Below are 24,466 nucleotides of genomic sequence, written 5' to 3'. Positions count from 1 at the left end.
TAGTAGTAATTCAGTGTCTTCATGCTGCGACACATCAACGACTCATTGCATGTTGCAACAAATTGACACTAAATTAAAGGGAACTGTCGAAGTCCATCGAAGGCCCAAGTAACAATTGACCATCAGAGTTAATTGTAACAACCAGCGATTTTAGCATAAATGGAATTTCACCAGCACTAGTATTCACTCCGTCCAAATGGCGTGTCTCTGAGACTATAAATTGAAGATCAATTCAAGCTGGCTCATCGTGAGGCTTGCCTAAGCCTTGCCTTGCCCCATAGATAGATGTTGCTGGGTAAACATCTTCAATTTTAGATAGCCGTCGCTATTAACACAACTCAAGGATACTGCTATGGCCCAAAACATATCGGGAATTAGCTTATATCGAATCTGAAAAATCTCGATATATTTTTCTAAATCTATGTCATCACCTTTAAAGTAATCGCTGCTCTATGTAATGCACATAAACCTACATTTGTTCTAATGTTCGAAACAGCCCGAAGGTTTTTTTTCATAGCGTTCAACACATTTTTCGATTCGACGCTTATCTCCAATATTGGCTCTAAAACGGTGTCCAAGGAGCAGTCTCTTGAGTTTAGCGATTGGCCATAAGTCACATGGAGCTAAAACAAACTGTGTATATGAAACATATAATCACATAAATATGATGCAAAAAGTTCCTCGTAATGCAAAAAGCAAGTATTGTCTCTCCACCAAGCTGGTCTTTCTTAGCGCAAAGAATTACGCAAACCAACGCTGTAGGAGTGCATTTGGAATCTACCTGGTTTTTAGAAAGGTCTCCTGTACGTTACCGACTATCCGGTATCGGAACACCTCAAATAAGCACTCCAACAAAGCGGGGCTTATCAATTAAAAGTTGGCCTTCTAGCCTTAAATAATAAAATATCGACACTGTTTTGACGTGTTTATCAAAGTGTTTAAGTCCTATGAAAGGGTTCGAGTGAAACAGGAACAATCGACTACTATATTTCTAACATGAAGTACATTCAACTGAAAATGGTCTCTTCGGAAAATTTTCACTCCGCACTGACTTTGTATTTCATCGGAATTCGCTGTGAAAAACGCTTGCAACCTCTTGAACTTGGAGAAGCGAACCTCGGTTCATGGCCAGAGTCAGCATTCTCCTAGTTTTCAACAAATAATGTAATTGAGTCATCATCCCGTTCGCGTATGCTGACTTGGGCTCCAATCAACAATGCAAAGTAACCCAAATGAACAAATTTCGCAGAACAAAATGAAATGAAGAACACTCACGAAACGACAAAGTCAAAGACCGAACCGAAAAAAGGTAAACATATTTGCCGATAAATAACCGAGGTACCGAGAACTTCTTAACGATGCCCGCGGAACGGAACGCGTTTTTCGTTAGAATGGGGAAATTGGCTTTTTCAAGCTAATTTGCAAGATTTGATTCGATCCCGCTTCGTCCAATCGAGCCGAAAAGTTTCACCGATTCCAAAACCACCGCAAACCGTATCGTCATTAATGCTGTTAAGGGATGAGATTTTATTTGTCTTAGTCGGCAAACAAAGGCAATGTTTTCCCGAACTGGCCCGAAACAGTCGGTCGGTCGTCAATTTTGCTCAATCGCCGGCCATTGATGATCGCCCCACCTCGTCGATGAGCCACCCTAAACGATGGCGGAAGTTGTCGCGCCGCACTGTCACAGTCCGTAAAATGGCGGAGTGATTCCGGTTGGGTTGGGTTGGAAAAACAAGAAACTTTAGCGCCCCCAGGCGATGCGTCCTGCTTCCGGTTGCCGGTGGGGATGAGCGACGAGAGCAACATTACCATCGATAACGAACCGCAGCCCGCGTCGGGTTGAGCGATGCGATCCGGCAGGACGTCACGTGGTTAGTTCGAGAAAAAAGTATAAAAAAAGGAAACAATTGCAAACGAACAAACGAACCACAAGGCCGACGCGATCCCCGGGGGCCCGGGACGGAAGCCGAAGATTTTGTCTTTTCTGTCTTTGCCGGCCCCAGCTGAACGCCCCGTAGCATTTCCGCTCGTTTAACTTCCATTACCGTTAAACGTTTCGGTGGCCGCGAGAGCTGTGCCGTGGCAGGAAATCAATTTTAAGACCATTTTCCACGGGTAGCGACGGGCACGGGCGAGTGCCACTGTTTCGAATGGGCCAGCTTAGGAGTGTCTAAGGTGGAACACCTTGAGAGGGCCTACCAGAAGGCTAGATTTGGATTCCAACCCAAGTGAACGGGGGATTTCGCGACAACCCCGGACTGAGTCTCACCTAATTCTGACACTTGCTTCGGAAGTTCCCCGTCAGGATAAAGGCCTTCGTCAAGTGATCTCCCTTAGACTCTCTCTGAGCCCATCCAAGGATCGGTGACCTTTTTCTCTGTTTCGAGTTTTCCCGGCATCTCTCTCTCTCTACCATTCACTGGAAATTCTAATTGACTCACAGCAGCAGCATTGCCGCCGCTGGCGCCAGAAGTTAAGGATGGGGTGTCTCAGAAAAACACGGAACGCAAAAAGAAAACTGAGCAAAATGGATGGCAAAACGATGTCTCACTCGGTGAACGCTTTCGAACGTCAGCCAACTGAACCGCCGGAGGGCGCCAGACCCGTCCCGAGACCGGCAAAGACCTGAAGTGGCCCGCAGGCGGCTCTGGTGCGATGGTTCCAAGACGCAGCGCCCAACAACAGTGCCGTCAGCTGTGCCGCGTCAGGGACCGTTGGGGCCCACGGCCGGACGCGGTAATTTCTGTCAACTCGAGTCGCCCGGAAGCCGGAAGCCGACTCTCAAGCACTCAGACGGAAAAGGGCCGCTAGGTGGTGACACGAACGGTGGCGCCACCATCTCGGGCGAACAAATTGTCATGCTCCGTTGTCTGTTGACTTGCGGGCCCCCGGCGGTCCTCCCGGGTGCTCCCCGGGACAATATTGGGCAAATTTTCGCGAATTTTTACGACGACCAAATTTCGGATCCACCATTACGCTTTGCGTGCTGCTATTGAAGCGTGACCCCGCCGCTTCCAGTGGCAAAAGGACATCCGACCCAAACGGCCCGGGGCCGATGTGACAGATGGTCCGCACCCGTCTGCCGTCAGGCACCCGGAAAGTCGTCACTTTATTTGAAACATCTTCAAGGTCACCAAGCCCAAGTCGTTATTCCCAAGGAGTAGCATCTGTTGGGAGAGAATCATCATTATCATCATCGCCAGTAGCTCGGTAAAGTACGCGAAACGGCACGGCTTGAAGTGGCCAGCTGTCTCCAGGCCCCCCGCAGCAGGCGATGCTAGGGATCCAAGTCTCAACTGAGTCCGTAGAGTTGATGCGCTTCGTGTTTTCGGTGTTGTGCTAGATTCTGGGCTTACTTTACGGGATCATTATGATGAGACAATCAGCAAAGCATTCAGAAGGTTAAGTTTTGTTTCGCGTATGTCAAAAGAAGTTCACTGATCTGTTCACTGATCCTGAGTGAGTTATACGAAGACGTCCTATGCATGAGTTGGACGAGCTCGCAGCCATTATGACGTCATCATTTGATGAAAAACGCTTGCCACTCTGGGGTCTTCGATTTCTTTGGGTCTAAAAACAGATGGAAGTCACAAGAGGCCAACCCTCATGAATACGGTGAATACTCCAACATACTTCGAATTTTAATTCATGGACTTTTGACATTTTGAAAATGCTCTTGTGACAGGCTGCATTGGCTTGATGAAAAAGGATGTTTTTCTTCTTCAAACCGGGTCTTTTTTCACAAATTTTCTCCTTCGGCTGGTCTCGAAGGTTACAATAATAATCGGATTTTATTGTTACTTTCAAACTGGTAGCAAGTAATCCACAAACAAAATTACTTTCGCATTCAGGAGTTCCGTCTGTTTTTGGACGTCCTTAACGTGGATCGTCTCGAAAGCTTGTGCGACCATGTTTAAATTAAAGATCTCCCTTTTATTGTACTAATTGAAGGCGAAGAAACCTTATGTACACAGTTTTTCTCAAAGTAAACAGGACTTTTACAGGAACAGGAGAAAATTCTTCTAGAAAATCGTTTCATTCTATTCAAAATAGTCTCCTTCTGCTTCGATGCACTGATTTGCACGACTTAACAAATTTTCGAATGACGATTTTAGGTCGATGGCCGGCATGGCGCGGAGTATGTCGGTACAAGCCTTCTGAATGGCGAAAATGTCAGCATAACGTCTTCCTTTCATCGACAAATGAAGTTTTCCGAATAGATAAAAGTCAGAGGGTGCCAGATCAGGTGAATACGGGGAATGGTTTATCGATAAAATGCACTACTAGAAATATGCCAGAAATGCGCTTTGGCGCTACCAGAAATATCGGGCCCCAAGCCCCATTGAAAAAGTCCTGTTTGCTTTGAGACAGACTGTGTACTTTTAACATTCGTTGGTAAATTTACTTTACTTGTAAACCTTTCAAAAATAAAAATTTAATCACTGCACGATACTTGATTTTGCTTTTCTAGACAATACTGTGACACCGCGATACTAAATGGCTTGTAAAAAAAATGTGACCGATCGAAACGACACTTCACATACGATCATATGAAGAGTACGCCAATATGAAAAAAACAAATTTTAGTCGTAGCAGCGCCCTTTGTTGTCGTATCCAGTAGTCTGTATCTAGTTTCAAGTTTCTCCTCTATTAAGTTTAGTATCAAGTGTCCACTAGGCCGGTTGTGGCCGGTTTACGTGTGGTCGCGTATTAAATAAATAAATAAACTACCAACCCAAGTGGCACCGTGCGGCCGTAATAGCTTCCGAGTCCTTAATCACATTCGTCACCTAATCTAATGGAAAAGCCGTGTCCGTCCGTGCTCGCAGATGCCTATCGGCTGGGCCGGCCGGGACTCTTCGTGACTCAAGCCCCCCCCCACCAACCTCTCGGAGCGGTCAATGCTCGGTTATGGTCAAGCTAATGAGTTGACGATGTGCAAATGAACGCGCCAAAGCACCAGCACCAGCAACTCCGATTGACCATCCGCTCATCAACGAAGCATGATCGTGAAACCGCCGGCGTCGTTAAAAAATATGGCGCTTGAGTTTTATTTAGTTTGTCCCCTTCAAGCACACGGCCCCTCGGGGGGTGGCTGGAGCGGCATGATTTGGCACTTAAATGGTTCTACTTCAAAAACTCTAAACCGGGGCGCCGTACGCCGGGCAAGAGATGAAACCAAGCGGAGCCTCACGGTTTTCACGCAATTTGCACACATTATTTTCGGTACGCACGCGGCGCACGGCCGAGGCCCCGGGCGAGTGGAAAAATTTTGGAGAGCTCATCATCCACAATCATCATGTTCATTACCATACCTAATGGTCTCACGCGCTCAGAGTGGGGCCGGCTGGCGAAATGTTTATGCTGTCGGCGGGCCACGCGCCTAAACCGAGTGTGCTCCACAACTACATCCGGAAGCATTCGGGCCGGACGGAGACGTCGCACGCAGCAGTTGGCTGTCGAGCATAAATCATCGCATCTCATCTGTTGCCCCCGGTCGGTTTCGGCATTTGGACGCTGACCAGACCTCGGATACCAACGCCCGGAACATCGTGATAAAGACACGCAAGGGGCGCGTTCTCGCGTGTGCGTGCGTATGGGTGCCGCAGCCCTCTGTTTCCGTTTCCTACTCCGCTCGCCAGTGGTGTGCCGTGGTGTGTCATTAATGAGCTGTGGGGCTCTCTCGATTTTCTGCAGTCCACCTTGAGCAGCTTTCATTTTCAATTTAACGAACCAAACAACCGCTAAAAAAAAGGTTTAAATTTTAAAATGAAATTACGCTGCGGTTACGAAGCGTGAAAAGGAAGCCCGGGCCGGAAAGAAGGGGCGCCCGAAATGCTGCGCCCGGTGCAGCAAGCAAGGCAAACATCAACCCGCTCGAAGGGTGTGCCCGGGTGAACGGAATAGCTGCGACTGCACTGCGAAAGGGCACGGCACGGGTCAGCCCAACCGTCACGAGCTCCTGAACTCGCCCGGTTCCTCGCCCTTAGCCTTCGTTCCACGGGGCACAGCGAGCGAAGCGTAAAATAACTGCCAAGACCCCACCACAGCCCGCCGAGCCCGGGAGGGGGTCATAATTAAGGTAAATTTAATTTATGCTCCAATACATGAAACATTTATCAACGGTGACGGTCCGGCACGTCCACGTGGCGGACCCCGAAGAGGGGCGCGCAAGTGCCGATCCTTTATTTTTTCATCGTCCGCGAGGGGCGGGGGGGACCGTGAGGGACGCACCCTTGCACTTGCGGGCTTTTCCGGTCCGGGGACGCACCGGACGCCGTATATCCTTCCCCCGGGGAGCCCATTTGGGAGTTGGGTGTAAGGCGCGATGACTGGCGATGACTGGGCACCGGCGGATCGGCCACCATATTATGGACCGACACGAGGCGAGATAACCAGAACGCAGAGGGGGTTGGGTGGCAGTAACCGGGAAATGCCTTCATTCGAGGCCGTCAGACGTCGCCACGTCAGAGAGAGCTTAATGAACGGGGTCCACTCAGCGTCCGCGCCAATCGTCCTGCCACCGCCACCGGCCGTATGAGTGATGAATGGTTAATGCACACAAAGCGGGCGAGCGAGAGAGAGAGAGAGATCCATAAAACCGGTAAACCGCGGGACAAGCCGTTTCCGGGCCGGTAAGTTAGACGGAGCGCAGGAAACAGCAGGGTGTGCCCAGCCAAGCCTCTACGAAGTGTAAGTCTCCCGGTGGGACACACCGGACAAACTCCCGGCCGGAAGCACTTAATGGCTGCAGGCGAAACACGGTGTGGCCGCGTGGCTTCGTGTGTGTTTTACCTCAAATCTAATTGATATGAAGCGTCCCCTTTATTTGGGAGTTCTTTTAGTTTTCCCTTGAACTGTAAAACATTTACCTTAGTTCGCAAGAGAACGAAGGACGCACTTTAAAGGACATCCGGACCCCAGCGAAACCCGGGCCGATGAGTTCCAGAACGCGCTTAAATTATTCATTGTGTTCCGTCGAAATTTAGTAAAGAGAATTGATGTCATTGCTGAGTTTGAGTTATCAGCCTGACACTTTACCTTCAATCCATTTCATTCTCTCGCCAGCAGTCAGATAAGGGGACAGCGGTGACTCACCTCATTGCCAACTAATGCCGGGTCATTCATTGCGTGATTTAGAAACTGGCAGGGCTGGCACTTTACAGTTTTCGAATATATCTCTCAACCCAATCGTCAAACTTTTAGCGTAATGTCTGCCATTTTAGAAAATGAATTACTTAACCACAAAATAAGATTTTAATTTTTTTTAACTTCCACTACAAAAGTGGACCTTCGAAAACGTTAAATTTTATCTCAAAATGTTCTACAGCGACGAGGCGAAGAGAGGGTCACTAGCGTCATTTCTGAGCGATATTTCGAGATGATCATTTTTTTACGTGCATTTGAAAATATGTAATTAGATTTGGATTTGGTGATGTCAATTGTGTGTTTCGGTGATGTCAATTGGCCACCAAGATTATGCGATTTGATACCGTTGGACCGTTTTGGAGAATTCACCAAGGCAAAAATAACATTCGCCAAGTTATGAACAACAATGAATTTTTGAAACTACGAAATGGGTGACCACATAGAATACACTGTCTGGTGACAGGTATCCTTCAGTAATGGCCCAGTTCAACTGGTAGCATTGATGCTTCTCTTCTTTGGGCCTCTCGTTGACCTCTCGACACCTGACCAGATATGTTCGTTACACTTTTTCGGTTCCACCAGCTCATTTGTCTGAGCTGGTGGACTTGGATTTACTATGTCCAGTCTGCGGTTTGTCTCGTTTTGTGTGCAAAGAGCTTTGAGGTACTCTCCTCTTTCGGTTCAAGTTTTAATCAGGTCTGATGTTGTCCGCTGATGGACAATATTTTCACCATTTTCACCAAAATGTGCTGAAGACTTCTAAAAAGGGCCGTTCAAAAATTGAAACACAATTGGTAGAGATAGATGTATTGCATAGAGTGGATAGAGGTATTATTTTAAAGATGACGTAGATTTAAAAGAATAAAGAGAGAATTTTCGAGTTATATGCGTATTCTCGATATATTTTTATGTTTATGCCCCGAATGCACCGAACCACGAACCCGATCTAACCGAACGATTATCGATCTGCGTTATCGAAACGACTCTTTGTGAGAAATCCTCCGTCAAGTAGAAAAACGAACCCCGGGGGAGGTTGCTGTTTCCAAGATCGTGACATTGTCACCGTCTATATCGCTACTACCCGTTTGGCGAAAGCTTCCTTGACGGGCACAAAGTTGTCCACAAACATTGTCCCGCTCATTATGGTGTCTCGGGATTTTCTTCTTACGTTGGTCCAATTAAAATAACAAGTCGAGTCGAGGTGAACGGTCACCACCTTCCGTGCGCCTGTTCCGGGAGGATCAGCGAAATGGTCCTTTTTATGATTCACTCACCGGTTTACCGCCCATTTCAATTTACTACAAACCGCGCGACAACCCACCCCGGAGCGGGTGAATTTCGCCCTATTTTTAGTGCCCTTGGCGCTCGGCCGAGCGGTGGAATGCGTAATTTATGCGTAAGGCGGCCGCCGGCACCACCATGCCAGAGTCCTTGAAGGGGTCAGAAATATGGTCGACCACACTCGGGACGTATTGAAACAGTTGTACCACCCCGAAAGGCGACCAATATTTCACAGCTCGCTTCACGCTGGCTCTGGCTGGTTGGCTGAATTAATACACGCTTCCGGTGGCCGTCCCGAGAAAACTTGCTCCGTCTTACACAGAAGAAGCAAGCAGCAAATCGTCGAGTGTGGCGAGTTTGCCGGTGGTTACGTGGCCTACGCAAAAGTTTGCCCTCAACCGAGACTTTGACAGCCGGCCAACGGTTTCTGGTTTCGGTTGCGGGCCGGAGTGCTTTCCTGCGCGCGGCGCAAAACATGTGCCAAGGTACACCACCTTCGCCATCGCTCACTCGGCTAGGTTTTACGGTCCGTGAAAGACCCCGTAGTAATCGGACACCTCGGGCCGACGGTTGGAAAGTTTGTGCTACAAAAGTGTTACATTTAACACCAGCTCCAGCGCCAGCAGCATGTGGCCGCGGAGGCCCAGGACGTTGTGTAACGTCCTGCGACGGGCAGCAAATAAGGTAATTCAAAACTGGCCGCGAGACGGCGCACGGTATGATCGGCTGGCTCGGAACAAAGGGCGTCGCCACAGGGATACGCCAGTTTAGTTAACACCGCCATCAACGGCTCCGACCGCAAGTCCTTTTCCTGCTCATGACAGATGAGTTACACGGTGACCTCGCTAGGGCGCATTTTTGCGCTGCCCGTCTTGCGTATTCGTTGCTGTCTTCGTTGCTTCTCATGAATTATTCCACACACTTCAGGACGCCCGACAGATCCGGGGGTGCGCACCTTGCGATAGAACACCCCGCGCTACAACAACATCGTGTTCGCCAGCACTTCAACTGTGCGTGGCAAATAAAGTGCATGAGAAATGGCAACCGGGGCCACCCGAGGGGGCCGAGTTCGTTGCGTTGTGGTCACATCAAAATTGGGAGTTAAGGTGGTTTCGGATGAAGCGAAGCCGTTCCGACATTCAGACAGTCACTTTGGCAAGCCTGATTTTGGGGGGGACCAGCACTAACTTTCTGTGCTCCCGAAAACCCCCGGGCGCCGGGACTGAACCCCTGCTGGAACCTACCTTGAGGTTGAGACTGCGTCGGATGTCGTCCGCACTCTGGACCGCCTCCTCCTGTAGCTCGCGGACGAGCACCTCGGTTTTCTCCTGGCGCGACCGGAGCGCCTCCAGTTCGAGCTTCGCCGTGCCGAACTCGGTTCGCAGCGAGCTCAGGTCCTCGAGCAGCTGGTTGCGGAACTGGGCGTCCTTCGAGCCGCCGCCGAACGTAGCCTGCAGCTCCGCCAGCTCCGTCCGGATCTCGGCTATCGATTGCGAGAGCCACTGCACCGTCAGCCGCTCCTTGCTCGGTGAGCTGTGCTCGCGCAGCAGATTGACGTCCTCCCTGCGGAACGAGAAAGAACGAGTGAAAGCGCGTCCTGCTGGTGGTGGTGGGAGCTAGGATTCGGGAGGAGAGTTCCGGGCGGCGGCTTCTGTGCCAGCACAATTGGATTTGTACCGAAATTAATTTTCTACTTCAATCCGCCAGATTGGCCGGCTTTAAACGGCTCGACTTATCGGTGCTTCGCTTGTTCACGGAAGGCAAAACTAAATCATAGTGCCCGGTTCGACAAAAACCGGCCCGAAACGAACGGGAACGGCAATTTAAAATGGATCACAGCAGGCCGTGTTGCCTTCCGGTGAAACGCGCCCCTTCCGATTCCCTATTTCGCCGCGTGCCGCCGGTACCGGGAATCGGGCAGTTTTCTCTCACACCAAGTACCACGGGACGAACCGGCCGAATCGATGAGCAATCGTAACGTGCGAACCTAATGTGCTTACGCGAGGCGCAAGGCAAAGATTAATTTTGGCCCCACCCCGGGACCGGATGCCGGGCTCGGTTTTTGGGCCGGAAAAGAGTTGCAGGTCGGTCGTTGTTCTATTTACCACACCGCCGAAGTGGCCCAGCAAGGTTTAGCTTTTCATTAGAATCAACCTTCGGAAGTGAAATAGTGGAACCAACTGAAGGAACTTATCGAACAGCAGAATCAGCCGACGAAACGACGTCAAATTCATATTCAAACGGCTGTACCTATCGCTGCCTTCTTAAATGTTTTTTCTTTCCATTTCGGTTAGTTTGGAGGCCTACGAAGCCGTCTTTAGCTTCCATTCATTACATTTTAAATTTGACTCTCATTTTGAGAGATTCGCTAAGATGTAAGTCATGTAATTAGAATTGAGTATTTTCTTTTGGTTCCATTGGACATGAAAGTTCAATGGCAATGGCGTTTGTTGAAGTTTATTGCTGGATATATAATGTTTTTTTTTCAGCTTCATTGTTTTATGCAAACACAGCTGACAGTTTTCCAACTCGGGAGCTGGTCACATATAATAAATCGTGGGAGAAGCCATCATTTTCTAGATTTAATCCACACACATTGTTAGTTAATGTCCTTCGACCCGATGGATCGGTTTAGACGAGCGCAATCGGGCTGGCTTCTAGCACTTGGATTCCGAACGCGACCGTGGTAAAACACGGAATTTTTCAACGGCTAATTTCCTCCGCGAATTTATCCTTTTAACTGTTTACGCGTACCGCTGGTGGTTTTAACCGTTTAACCCGCTAGTGATTTACGACAATTGAGCCGCCAATAAAGCGCGTTAGAAAACGTGTTGAATAGAGATTCATTCATATTGATTTCATTCCGCGAGTCCTAAGCGAAAGAATGCATGTACAAATTGTTGATGCACCTTTTTTGATTGTCATCGCAAAAGCGAGTAGCACAGGAAACTGCACACGCATATTGGTTTTCATTAACAATTTGCATATGTATAAATTTACTAGATTTGCATTTTCGTTCCCTCGTTGGATAGCAAAATTTAAGGACTAAAAATGAAACTACGAAAAATGACAACACCACACCCCGAGGTCAACGTTGCGTTTTAAATTGGATTTTAATTAGTTAGAGCCCAAGATGTGGCATCGCCTGGTCTTTCTAATAAAGATATCGAGGAATCAATTTTGCATTCACGGTGTTCATAAAAGTTACGGCACAAAAAACAGAGCAACTATCAAGAAAGTTACCTGTAAGAAATATGAAATCAAGATAGAATTGAATGCACAAAAGAAGAAACGAAAGAGGCAAGAAGAGAACGTCGTGGAAGAAGAGCATAACGTTCATCATCAAAGTTCACATCGCACGCGCAGTGAAAGTAATAAATGTGACCGAGTTAATTGTTCTATCGATTCCAAACATCTGGTTCTTGGTTTCGAAGGCTCACCATAATTTCATCCGCAGTTGCTCCACCGTTTCTTAGCTTCACGATTTTGTGCAACAACCCGTCGTATTGTGTGACTATTACAGTGTTAGAAGAAGTTAAAAGATCAAAGAATTGGAATCCATGATGGCAGATTTACCAGACGAAGTGGGTGATTCAAGTGTTTAACTAAATCGATTCTGTCGAGTAACAAGCGATTCATTCTTACAGATGTGGTGCTACATATTCGACCAGCTGGATGTGGAAGAATTGAAGGTGGCATCGCTGGTGTCCCGGAGGTGGTCACACCTAACATTTTCTGGACGGCGCATGAAACGAGTATTATTAAGTATCGATACTGATCAAGGTCAAATCCAACTGGTCACCGAAAGAAAATACGAGAATCTAAAACTCTACTTAAGGCAAGCTAGGCGCCCGGATTTCTCAAAGATTCAAGAGATGTTGCTAGGATTGCGCAATCTTCAAAGTTTAACGATTTGTGCTGAAGATCTAAAAACTGACGAACCATTCATTTCCTATTCGTCTCCATCATGGCTGGTTTTGGAAAAATTGAAAGAGCTAAGTTTTGGATTTTTCAGAATAGAGTGGCCATCGGTAGACTTAAATTGGATTGAAATCGCGCCTTATTTACAATGCCTTCAGATGAGCTGTTTTTCAAAACACCAACTATCTATATACCAACACTTCAAAGAACAATTAAGATATATTTCGGTGAAACTTCTTAAATGTGGCATTACCAACGGTTTTTTGAAATTGAATTTCCCTCGTTTAGAAGGTTTGGTATTAGACCAAGATGACTACTTGGATGAGGTAGATTCCGAACCAACGCGGAATTTTCTACAAAGGCATCCTCAGCTTCGAACACTTGCTATTACCTCCCCTTCAATTGGCAAATTGCTCATGACATCCATTTCGGGCCATTGTAAGTTGTTGACCAAGTTGAATGTTAATTCGCTGTATGAGAAGCACGAGGGGTTGTTCGAGTCGTTGGCGCAATTAACTAAATTAAAGGTAAGCAATACTGTGTGAAGAATTCTTTTAAGAAAATATAATATTTGTTTTTGTAGCATCTCAGACTTTATGCAGACACTGGCGATCTCAATGTAGGCATATTTAATGGATGTGGAGCCATTCCTTCGCTCCAATCTATCGATAATATCTATACTGACGTAACTTCTGGGCTGGATTGTTGGAAGAAATTCTTTAAAATTGCTCCACAAATCAGAACATTAGGGATGTTCGTTAATGATACCACATCTTTACATTTCATCTGCGAAAACTTCTGCTCTGCTTAAATTGCTTGAGTTTAACTGAAATGAACCTAGATTTTGTTTGGAAGACTCCCATGTGCCAAAATTTCGAGCGGATTGGTTCAGGAGGTTTTCGAGAAAATGCGGTACAGACGGGTGACAAATATCCATTTTCATACCTATAGATTTATAGATAGATAAGAAAATAACTTAGTTCTGTGTTTTTCCCAATGAAATCGATTTGAGCTCGGTCACAGGTAAGCACCGGTTCGGCGAACGGATCGTGTTGTGCAGGACACGAGGAGAGTAAACCTCCGTTCCCGCCGGTCGGCCCGGTCGGCAGTTCCGAAAAATCGACTCGACAAATTCGATATCGAGCAACCATAAATCAATTAAAGCGCGCCAATGCAGCTGCCGCTCCGTGCGGTCGATTTGGCAGGACCGCGGCCCCGGGCGCTAATGTATACTATCGATCTACTAAATTATATTTTAAAGCTCCGATCCTTCGGCGAAGACGGCACCATTCACCGAGGCCAGCCCGGGCCGGCCCGCGTGTATTTAATTATGTATCAACACTCCGGCCCTATTTACACACCCGGAGGGTGGCCTGAGGCAAGTTTCGTTCTTTTTCGGGTGGGCCCCGCCGTCTGCCGGGTCCAGGGTTTTACGCACGTTGACTTATCGCCTGCCTGGTCCAAGACGACCCGCAGGACGAGTGGACGGCGGAACCGAAAACAGGCTCGCCATTACGGCTTCCCACCAAGAAGGGTGACCCCGGGTGTGTGGTGGGGGGTCACGCAACAAAATCGATAGGTCGACGGCCGCCGTCCGGGAGTTTCTTGAGCAATTTTCCGAAGCCCCGGGGCGGTCGGGAAAAATGTCGCCTCCAGGGCAGATGAATGCGCGATAAAGCCGTTTCGGCTGCAAGAGGTTTGAGAAGTCACACGTCAACCAGCCCGCCCCCTTCCGAAGCGACGCGCACCTCCGTAATGGATGGCCATTAAATGTCGGCCCTCTGGGAGGTGCGGGCAGGCGCAACGGAAATACCGGGGTATCGATGGGTGCTCGATGGAAAATGGTAAGGACACCGGGAGCGCTGGCACCTGCGTGATGGGACCGAATGGGTCTCGGCATGCAAACCTTGCCAGGTCGTCTCGTCTTGAGGCCAACCCCGAGAAAAAAGGAACGAAACACAGGGTGGTGCAACAGCGACAACGGCTGATGTGGGCAGAACCGGAGACTTAATGTGTTTAACTTGTGCCACCGAAGCGTGTGTCTGAGGCACCGGAGGCCGAGCAAACATGCACACCGAGGCTCGGAAAACTCGAGCCGACGAAAGAGGGCGCTGCGGTCAGAAAACGGAACGGAACGGAAGACAACATGGAAAGCCTAAAATTGAAACGAATCGTTTGACTTTCTGTGGCTGCCCGGCTCGGGGTCTGCGGCGCAGGACGTGGCACCGAAATCACGTCTCACGTGGCCTTCCAGTCGTGTGACGCGCGTGTGAAAAGCGATACCTTAACCTTTTTCCCTGTTTTTTTTTTTCGTTGCTGTTCGGAAACCTGAGGGCTGTCCGGGGGGCAAGATTGCAATGCTCGGTCCAACCCAACACAACCCCCACAACACGAGCGGGTGGCCTTAATGTGTTTATCAAGACAAGCCCCAGACAACGGTGCCGCGCCGTCTAATGGTGGCCCCGTCGTGAGGAAGCCCCATCGCTGCAAGAAACATCGCCTTACACGCCGTGATAAACGGAGGGGCAACTTCCGGTGAAGCCAAAACGTCAACCCCCGCCCGGCCAGCCCGACCAGACCCTGATGGGCCGGATAATAAATGAAAGGCTTATTACTTGCTGCTTTTGACCTCCCGGAGCACAGTGTGTGTGAGAGAGAGAGTAAGAGCCATCAAAGAGCGTGAAGGAGCCCCGGCTTTTTTGTGCCCCGGCGAGCTATCAGAGAAATTGCTGACGCATCGCTGGATGCGCGACCCTTCGTGGAAGCAGCCATCCTGGAAGGACACTGGATCGAGAGGAGCGAAGATTATCGGCATGTCTTACGTCACGCTAGAACACCTCTCGTCCTGCACCGCGCCGGCCGGCTAGCGAGAGAACCGAGGGAACCGAACCGGAATGAAGAGGTTGTTGGAGTGCTACCCAACCTCTACAATTATGGGCCCATCGGAAGAAATAAAACACAGACACAGACACACACGCCTAGGACACACCCCACGTGGGGAGGTCCTCTGGCGGCATGATTGGATGGCATGTTGCCGAAGGTCTGGTGAGGTTAAATGGAGTGTGGCACCCCGGACCAACCTGGGGCGAAGCTAATTCGATCATAAAACATCGCCAAGACACGACCAAAACACCGGACGGATGCGGTGGGGGGTCAACGGGGTGGTCACCATTTCGTAACCGAGTCCCGGAGAACATGATTCGGTTGTTTTTGTCCCCAACGTACACACAGCAGGCAGGTGAAGCCACCTGCCGAGGTCAACGGGTGGTTGACGTCCTTCGTCCTTCAGATCGACCGGACTAAGGCGGGCGTTGGCGCTTCCGGAATGGCTTACTGGCCTCCTGGGAGCCAGCGGCCAGTTACGAAGAAAGTTTGCAGCACATCTTGCCCCACTCCGGAGCGCCGGGTGGACCGTACGCAACCTTCAAGGACCCACTGGCAGGCGATTGACATTCCTGGCCGTTACAAAATTGGCACACGACGACGATGACGACGATGGCGAGTTTTCTGCTTTCACGCATAATACGTGAAGTTATGCTGTCGGCTGCTTCCGCTTGCGCCGCTCTTTTATTAAAGTCCCCGAGCTGGGCCCCGTCCCGGAATGCTGTCTTACTTTTACGGGCGCTCGCTCTGCTCCCCGAGGCGCGGACACGTGGGACAGCAGAGTAAAAAATGGCAAGGAAGAGTTTGTCCAGGGCACACCCCGTCCGTTAGATGAAGGCGCTTTATTGATGCTCGGGTTAGCCGAAACCAGGAAGCCGCCCAGGGCGGCGATGCATGGCGCTGGCGTATGTGACCCCAAACGAAAAAAAAAAAACGAAAACGGCGGACCATAAGAGGGAGTCTTCCAGTTGGGATTCTCTCCCGCCGGGGGGTTTTCCATGTTTGATGAGTTAATTAAAATGCAAAGCATCATGAGAACGTCAGCAACGATTGACCCCACGGCGAGTTTCTGCTGCTTTTTTCTTTCTCTGCGTTTTTTTGTGTGGCAAACCGAGGGCGTCGTTTCAAAGGATAACAGCGAACGGTGTCAGGGGTTCGAGAGCAAGTTAGTTTGTTAATCAAATTGCTGGCCAGCTTAATGAGAAACTTCCGATGCACCTCACTGTGGCACTAATGGTTCAATAGGTCCCCTGGACACTACGGTATTATTTTAGATGATGGTTGACTTTCGTAGTTATGTGGACTAGGACTAGGAGGAGCTCAGAAATCCAATCGGGCGAGCCACAGCCACACTGTGAATTGGTTCGCAACACGGATTGTGGCTGGTTGAACTTGGCTTATGAATTCATTTCAAAAGTGTGTTTTATGAAAACATTTTAAAAGAAACGTGTTTTGCGTTAAATTCAAAGCATTATCCAAATTGTATCGTCATGTCTGAAATGGGTCAAATGTGAAAAACATGCGAAAAACTGTAGTAACTCTAAGCCTTGCTTTGTCCTAATGAAGCACCTTTTCTGTTTCTCATCCCCAGTCAGCATCCGTTTAAGGACTAGATCGATTGATTTAAAAATTAGATCTCTCAAGATTTTTGATGCACCTAGATATCGATTTTCGTTTGTTTTAAGGTTTATGTTTATGTAAAACTGTTTTATGGTCAATCTTTAGCTCCTGGGAGTTGATTATCTCCGTGTATTATCGACATATTCGACGGCGGGCCTGACTCGGCGAAGTGCGTCTTCAACATAAAGCTGTTTCAGTATCGGCACCATAAGCATCATTTACAATTTCACCGGCTTGGATTGCATATTCGCCTTTATCAATGAAAAACTCTAAAATCTGTCGAATTTCTTCTCCGTTGCCTTCCATCGTTTACGAGATATCGATCGCTACAGTTGTCTATCGAGAAAATAATGGATTTCTTTTGCTCATCCTGATGGTTGGATTTATTTTTTTTTTTAATCTGTTGTGAGTAAAGTTAGTTGTGTTTCTAATGGCACAACCTTAACTGAAATGTCTCATCGATTCGAGAAAATGGCCCTTCATTAAATCGTGAGACCAAGAAAGGAATTTAGTGAAGCCACAAATGAACCGCTTAAAGATGGCTTGCGACGACACTTAAAGTGCAGCTCAAACTTGAACGTACCACATTTTCAGCATGTTATGGAATTAAATTGTGTGTGACATTCGTTGAGCAAAAAAAATTGCAACACAAAATCCGGACTCCTTAACCGGATCCGGTAAATCAAGCGATTGGCGAAAAAAGTGAGCCGTCAGCTCGGAAGGTAACGCATAAATTTCCATTACCGCTCACCGCACACCGCACGGAACGTAAAGTTGCTGTTTGTTTAAGTTTCCGGATCACCGGATCCTGCGCTCGGCTCGTCGTCCCCCCTATTTTGACGGCCGCGACTGCGTGTGTGAAGTTTTTAATCAGAATTTATTTCCTCACACGGCCAAAGAGGGGAAAGAGGGGTTGCCCGTTTTCCGTGGGAAGCAACACGGGTGCGAACTGCCGGCCGCCACGCCACGCAAAGCGTAATCCCGAGCCGCCGAAGGATGTCACCCGAAAGTCAAGCCCAAGCCCGTAGTAAGTCCTTTTACTGGCTCCCCTGGAACGGAACGGAACGGGTCCGAATGCTGCTCCTGCCACACACGGCTCGGGTGGTGATTTGGCAAGACGAGCGAGCGAACGAACGAGTCCCGCAGCCTGCGAAGGAAGCGAAGCCCTCGGCCACAGCCATCGATCATAGCCCGGCCGTGCACGACGCAAGGGGGCAACATAAAAGTCGCGCTCCGGGTGCCGAGCCGCATACGGGCCCGGATGGGACGTCAAGGTGGCTTAAAAGCTCGTTACCCAAAAGCCCAAACCGTGGGGCACTCTGGCGGCGAGTGGCGTCAAGTGGCATTACCGCGCACGCAAGGACATCCAGCGGGTGCCCGGGCCGGGTTTTCTCTTCCCTTTTCTTTACGCGGCAGAGCGGCCCCATTCGGCACGATTGGTCGTTAGAGCTGATTGGCAAACGAGGTCCTGTGCCGCGAAGCCGCTGGACCGCGAAGACCCGCGTAGTCGCACGAGGAGCATAAAACCGGACGGCCGCTAGGAGCGGGAAAAAGCCCACTCACACCGACCGGCGGACCGTCAGGACCAACCGACGTTTCGTTGGTTGGGAATTCTTGGGCTTTGAGCTTTGGTACGGGTTTTTTTTTTGGCCCGTGACTGTTGCTGCCCGGTGCTATAAGGACCCGGGCCAGCTTTTAGCCGTCCTCGTCGCGCGGCCACCAGGTGAATGATAAATGTATTCGCATGTCAGCAAGGATCGGCCCCAGGGCCGCTGGGTTAAAGTGACGTCGAGAGCCGAGCCTGGGCAGACGACAGATTTACGATATTGAGTGAAAAGCGCTGTTTAAGCGCCGAGGACGAATAGACGATAGACAAGACGGATTACCATTCCATCACTCAGACCGCGCGAAGGCTTCGACGAAAATGAATTCATTCCACAACTTCGTATCACGCTTCCCGCGAACTCGCAACGCTGGTCGGGCCCGTAGGCGGACCAATTTAATGATGTCTGCTTAAAACGTTACTTCAAACGCCAAACATGTTCCAAACTCCCAGAACGCTCTGCCAGCTACTGGAAGGTGCGGCCCGTTTGGGGACCGCGCGAAAATGTGGAGATCCGGGCCGATGCACGAAACAATCGATATTCAATCATCGAAAGGGCGCTTTAGGTGTCAGGATTCCGGTGGGAAAACGGCACACGCCGTGATCAGTGTCCCGTGGAAAGCGGGACCCAAATTGGGCCCCCCCCTTTATTGAGCCGAGCGCACGACATTTAGTTCCAATTCCGGGTGTCGTCTGTTTTATTTCAGTTCCCACCCATCCGATTGACACATTGCCACCGGCCGCCGCCATTTGCCGTGTTTATGTGGCGCGTCGTTGGCGGGTCGTTTTATAAGGCACGCTCGCGCCAGGATCGTTGGCGCGTCGCAGTATTTTAATCCACATTGATTGCCGCTTTTTATTTCGGGCGAATTTGTCCGATAAATTTGACAGCGGCAACAAAATCAGGCTGCCGTAAAGTGCGTCGCGATTGAGTTATTTTTTAACCTCGGCCCACTAAGCTGCTTTCCATCATAATACGCCGGGTGGGGGTTGCTTGATATGTTTCCGACCTCAGGGCATGAAGAGGGCAGTAAATGAAAGCTAGTGAAATTGATTGTCAATCTTCTGACCGTTACTCGCCGAAATTCTAACCAATTTGGATGCCAATGGAAATGGAATAAAATCGACTATCGAGGTGTTAAATTAAATGTTGGTTTTTCAAGGATAATACCCAGCCGTGAACAGATTAGTTATGGTCTGTGCACTCTACATTATCGTTTACACCTGTGAAATTTTGTGGCAGTTAAATTTAGACGTCCGGGAACCAGCGAATCATTTTTGGAGATAGCAGAGCTTGAACTGAGCTTGAGCTGAACATGTCAAAAAAATTTGTTTGCAACATTTAAAATCAACATTTAAACATGAGAAAATCTGAACCACAAAATGTTCAAAAGGCTTATGCATCGCCTTTGTGAGGAACGGAAATGTTTCAAGTTACCCACTTAAACCAGATTGTCCATTGAACACCAACCAGACACCAGAAGGGTGATGAACAGTTGGTCCCATGAACGCAATCGGTGGATAATCCGAATGCAAGGAATTACCCAGAAACGGCCCCCTGCACACCATAACATTCCGCTCCGGGAAGAACGATCGGAAGCAATCGATACACTTCCAATGTCGCCACAGTTCGGTCCAACACTTCCGCCGCCGGGCGGCTGCCGGAATGAAACTCCGGAAACAATTGATACAATTTAAACATCCAACCGGAAGCCGTGTCGCTTATCTCGGGCATCCGCTCTTGTGCCCGAGGTCCCTGTCCGGGGCGGGCAGGACGGGCGTAAGTTTAAGAGCGAGCTTATCGTGTACCGGAAGCCGTTCCCCGGAATCCATGCCCCGGGTCCGGGCCGGATCAACGCATGGCCATTGATTGCCGAGCCGATCTAAGGAATCGGGCCCTGGCTCGCACAGAGCGATGCGGTCGACTCCGGGGTGAGGACGAACTTCCCCGCGTATCCTGGGAGAGCAGTGAAATGAATTGATACGACCGGTGCCAGCAATTTGTTTCTAATGGATACAAATGTACCATCGATTAGAGTTAACCTTTTTGCCGCGCGACATCACGGCCCTTTCGCGTGCCTTGGTGTGCGGCCACCGGAACCGGTTCACCGGAAGAGCCCGAGTCCCGTTGGTTCGGTTGGCCCGGTGTCGCTGCCGGCGACCGGAAAGCCGATTTACCGATCGGATGCCGCCGCTGCCTAATGCGCCGAGAAGCTCCGGTCAGCAAAGCTCCGGTTCTTCGGTTAGCCCGCCCGAAAGGAGGGATTACTTCACCCCCGGCAATCGGTCGTCCCGAACTGGCCTTGGCAGCAGTGTGGTGTTTGTTTTTCTTCCTTTATCGAGCAGCAGTGGAAGACAACTCGCAGACAGGTTCCGCTTTCGGTTCCGGCAGCAAATGCTTTCTCATTAATCAAACCGAAAGGATCGTAACCTTCATCAAAGGATACAAACGGGGGAAAAGGCGCTCTCCCGGTCGCTGGATACTGTTTCCCGACCGGCACCAGAAGGGATTGGTTGCGAAACCATTAATTAGGGCAAAAACGGGGACTAAGGGTGGTCGGCCGAATTCTTTCCGGACTAGTTTGTAATTTTACGGGTCAACGGCAAAACAAAAACCGGAACCCCACTTTGAATCGTCCGGAAGCACCCAACGGCACCAACTGGTTTGTTGACTGAACCGCACGTTCCGATCATCCAATTATGATCGACTTTTAATAAAAATCTGTTACAGTCCTCCGGTGGGTCAGCTGCCCCTTTGGGGGTCTACGTCACCCGCAAAAACGGAGGGGCATTCGAGCATCATTTATCAAACCCCGGAGTTTTCTTGGTCTGGAGAAGTGGGTTTTTGGGGACGTTTCGAGTTTGGTTTGCTTTTGCTAACGCATCGGCGATCCTTTCGCGGTTGATGCCCGGAAGCCCTAATTGATTGACTCGTTAGATTGAAAGTCCACAACCCTAGGCTAGGGGTTGGCTATGAAAATGCAAGAAATCTTAGATTCTGTCTCCCTCTGGTGTTCTGCCAACTATCTCTTTCTTTGTCCTGAAAAATGTTCTATAATCTCGTTTTCTCGTTCTCGTGTGGTCTCCTTCAACTACTGTTTAAACTCCGTTTCCTTGTCTCGCGTCTCCTCTGTTAGGGACCTTGGGGTGACGCTGGATTGCTGTTTAACGTTCCGTGAGCACATCCTTGCAGTAGTTGCGAAGGCTTTCAAGATCATGGGATTGATCAGGGCTATATCCCGTGACTTCAATGATCTGGACTGCTTCAAGAGCCTCTATTGCGCGTTCGTCCGCTCGACCCTTGAATATGCGTGCATTGTCTGGAACCCTTCGAGTTCGACTCTAAACTCCAACATTGAGCATATTCAACGTAGTTTCACTCGCATGGCAATAAGGCGCCTTGGGGATCGCGACGCCTCTTCCATGTCTTATCTCGATCGTTGTCAGGTGCTTGGCCTTACGTCACTCGAGGAAAGGCGTACTATGGCACAAAACCTGTTCATAGGAGGCCTTCTTATGGGGAGAATTGATGATCCTGGTCTTTTGGCCCGTACTCCGTTTTACTGTCCTTCTCGTACCCTACGTACTCGTTCTCTTTTCCTTGTTCCCCATCGTCGTACTCGTCATGGATCTACGGATCCCTTTCTAAGGTGTCTCCGTAGCTTCAACCTAGTGTATCCCCTGTTTGACTTTCAACTTCCGTTCCCATCCTTCCGTGTCGCCCTTATAAATGCCCTCAACTCCTCTCCGTCCGTTTGAACCGAGCCGCAGGATTTCCCCACTTTCTGTGGTGGTTTCTTTGCTTCCTTCTTCTTTCATCTTTCTACTCTGTCTCTCTGTTACACGTAAGCTCTCCTCTCAATTGTATGTATGTTAGGATTAAGTGTCCGGGTCTAGCCTAATGGCGAACCCGTGTTGTTAATAAAATAAAATTAAATTAAATTAAATTAAAATTGTGCAAGATGTTACGCAAATAGTGTCCAATAGCCTTTGACCGTTCTGTTGGGCTACATTCCATCACTTAATAAACACGTAGTTGAGGTCCCGTTTTGTCAGTCGATAAAGTTTACAATGAAGAACGTCGCTCTGGAACCGACCTCCAGATAGCAATTAAACTGTTTCTGAGGGGCTACCTACCGCAGCTGGTCCAGCTCCTCCCGTATCTGGGCGTCGGTAATTTCGGCCGCATTCTTCCGCACGTACTTCTTGAGGCTGTTCTCGAGCATCTTGTAGTCCTCGCGCCGCTGGTACGTCAGGGCGTTCAGCTGCTTCGCCAGCAGCCGCACCTGATCGTCGACCGCCAGGGCCTCGAAGCGCTCACTGTCCGCCCGGTTCTCGCCATCGCCCAGCTCCTGGCTTGCCCGGGCCACCCCCTCGGGGGCCACCGTGGCCGGGGCTGGCCTGTTTATGCTGCCACCGCCGGGGCTACTGTTGAGGGCACTTGTGTGCGAGCGTGACACCAGCCCCACGAAGATGATCGCGTGCACGAATAAATTCACCATTTTATCGCATTTACACCACATGTTGCCCGAGCCTGTTCACCACCCACACACGCGCACGGCACACACGTTGCTTCGAGGGCCCACTCACGGCTGGGGTCGAAACAATATTCGAAACACAACAACGAACACAAACACAGGCGCGACTATAATCCTCCTTGGGCTACTTGGAACGAGCGGTAGCTGATGATGCTTTACGCGCCTTGTTACACCAATGCTGCCAATGCCACCGTTCCCGGCCACCAGGTTAGTGGGTTGAAGTTGGCGCCCCTGTGGCTCGGCAACCTGTTATCCTTCGGTGTGCCGGGCTCCACTATGCAGCCAACTCAAACAACGGCACTGCACACCACGCCGAACCCGGGACCATCGGTATCCTTGCCACGTACACGTCAAACACATACACAAGGGGGGTGGGGCACAGACGCACACCTAGCAGGGGACGTGCCGGAGCGTTTTATCCACCGATCAAACGCCCTGCATCCTGGCGCGCTGCATCCACCGTCCGTCCGTCGGTCGGTCGCTCGGTGGGGTTTGTTATTTCTCTTCACCAATTTTCACTCACTCACCCGCCTGGTCTGGGGAGGGTTATCCTGTCGGCTGCAGCCTTCAGATGCATACTGGCCAGAGGTGAAAAATATGGTTTTAGGATCGTGAGAAGCATCGCCAAAAGTGGAGCCCCGTTTGGTGTTGCTGTAATGTGTTGCGGTGAAAGTGTCCTGCGCAACACGCACTCTGCTAATTTCGGTGCCCGTCACACCGTGGCCGCCTGTGTTGTCCTTTTATTTATGGTGCACCCGAACACCGCGCCCTTCGGTGCAATAACACGGCCACGGGAATGCACCCGGTTGCAAGGACTCGCACTCATTCGGTGCGCGAAGTGCTCGTCGCGCTCGAAACAATATTATCGATCCTTCCGACCGAGGCGATGGTTTAGTGCGCCGAAAAGTGCACTCCACGGCAGCACCCGTCCAAAACTCGGTTCGGTGATCGGATCCCCCCCAAAAACGGATCGGGTAAAGGACACTCAACCAACCCGCCAAAATAAAGGGAGGGAAAAAATAACACAACCCGATGAAAGGATTGCAATAAAATTAAAATAATCACTCGGTCGTGCCCGTGTTTCGGCCACACCCGGGCCGGTGGGACGTGCCCGGATGCCACCCGCCGCCACGGTAGTTATGTTTTCGCCACCCCCGGCCAATTCCGGTTCCGTCTGATGGCTGTGTGTTTTGGTTTTTTTTCGAGGACGAGCAAACTCATCCGAAAAGTGCGCGGATAAAAACCGTGCCACGCGGCAAAACAAATATAAACACACACATTCCGGGACATTCCAAAATGAGCCGCTTTGGGCGAGAGCAAAAAAAAAGGACTAGAACACATGCGAGGCGATAAATTTTCAATTAGCATCAAACCGGTTTTTTTCCGGCGAAGCTGCTACAGTTTTTCCGATTAATTTGTCCGTTTGTGTGGCGATTCCACAAATTGACCTCTCGCGACTGTCACGTTT

General features: G+C 49.7%; 1 protein-coding gene across 1 annotated transcript in view; it reads right to left on the bottom strand.

The window, feature by feature from the left end:
• LOC131215610 (protein scabrous) overlaps positions 1–22,962 on the bottom strand; it is a 32,778-nt gene extending 9,816 nt beyond the window's left edge. The window contains exons 1-2 of the mRNA XM_058210002.1: positions 22,598–22,962; positions 9,678–9,996 (exon numbers count right to left, since the gene is read on the bottom strand). Coding sequence (XP_058065985.1) covers positions 9,678–9,996; positions 22,598–22,962 — 684 coding nt within the window. The remainder of the gene's footprint in view (positions 1–9,677; positions 9,997–22,597) is intronic.
• Between the last annotated feature and the right edge of the window lie 1,504 nt (positions 22,963–24,466).

The sequence above is a fragment of the Anopheles bellator genome, chromosome 1 (genome assembly GCF_943735745.2).
Source record: "Anopheles bellator chromosome 1, idAnoBellAS_SP24_06.2, whole genome shotgun sequence".
NCBI lineage: Eukaryota > Metazoa > Arthropoda > Insecta > Diptera > Culicidae > Anopheles > Anopheles bellator.
Note: the sequence above shows the minus strand (reverse complement) of the source record. Positions and strands in the feature narration are given on the sequence as shown.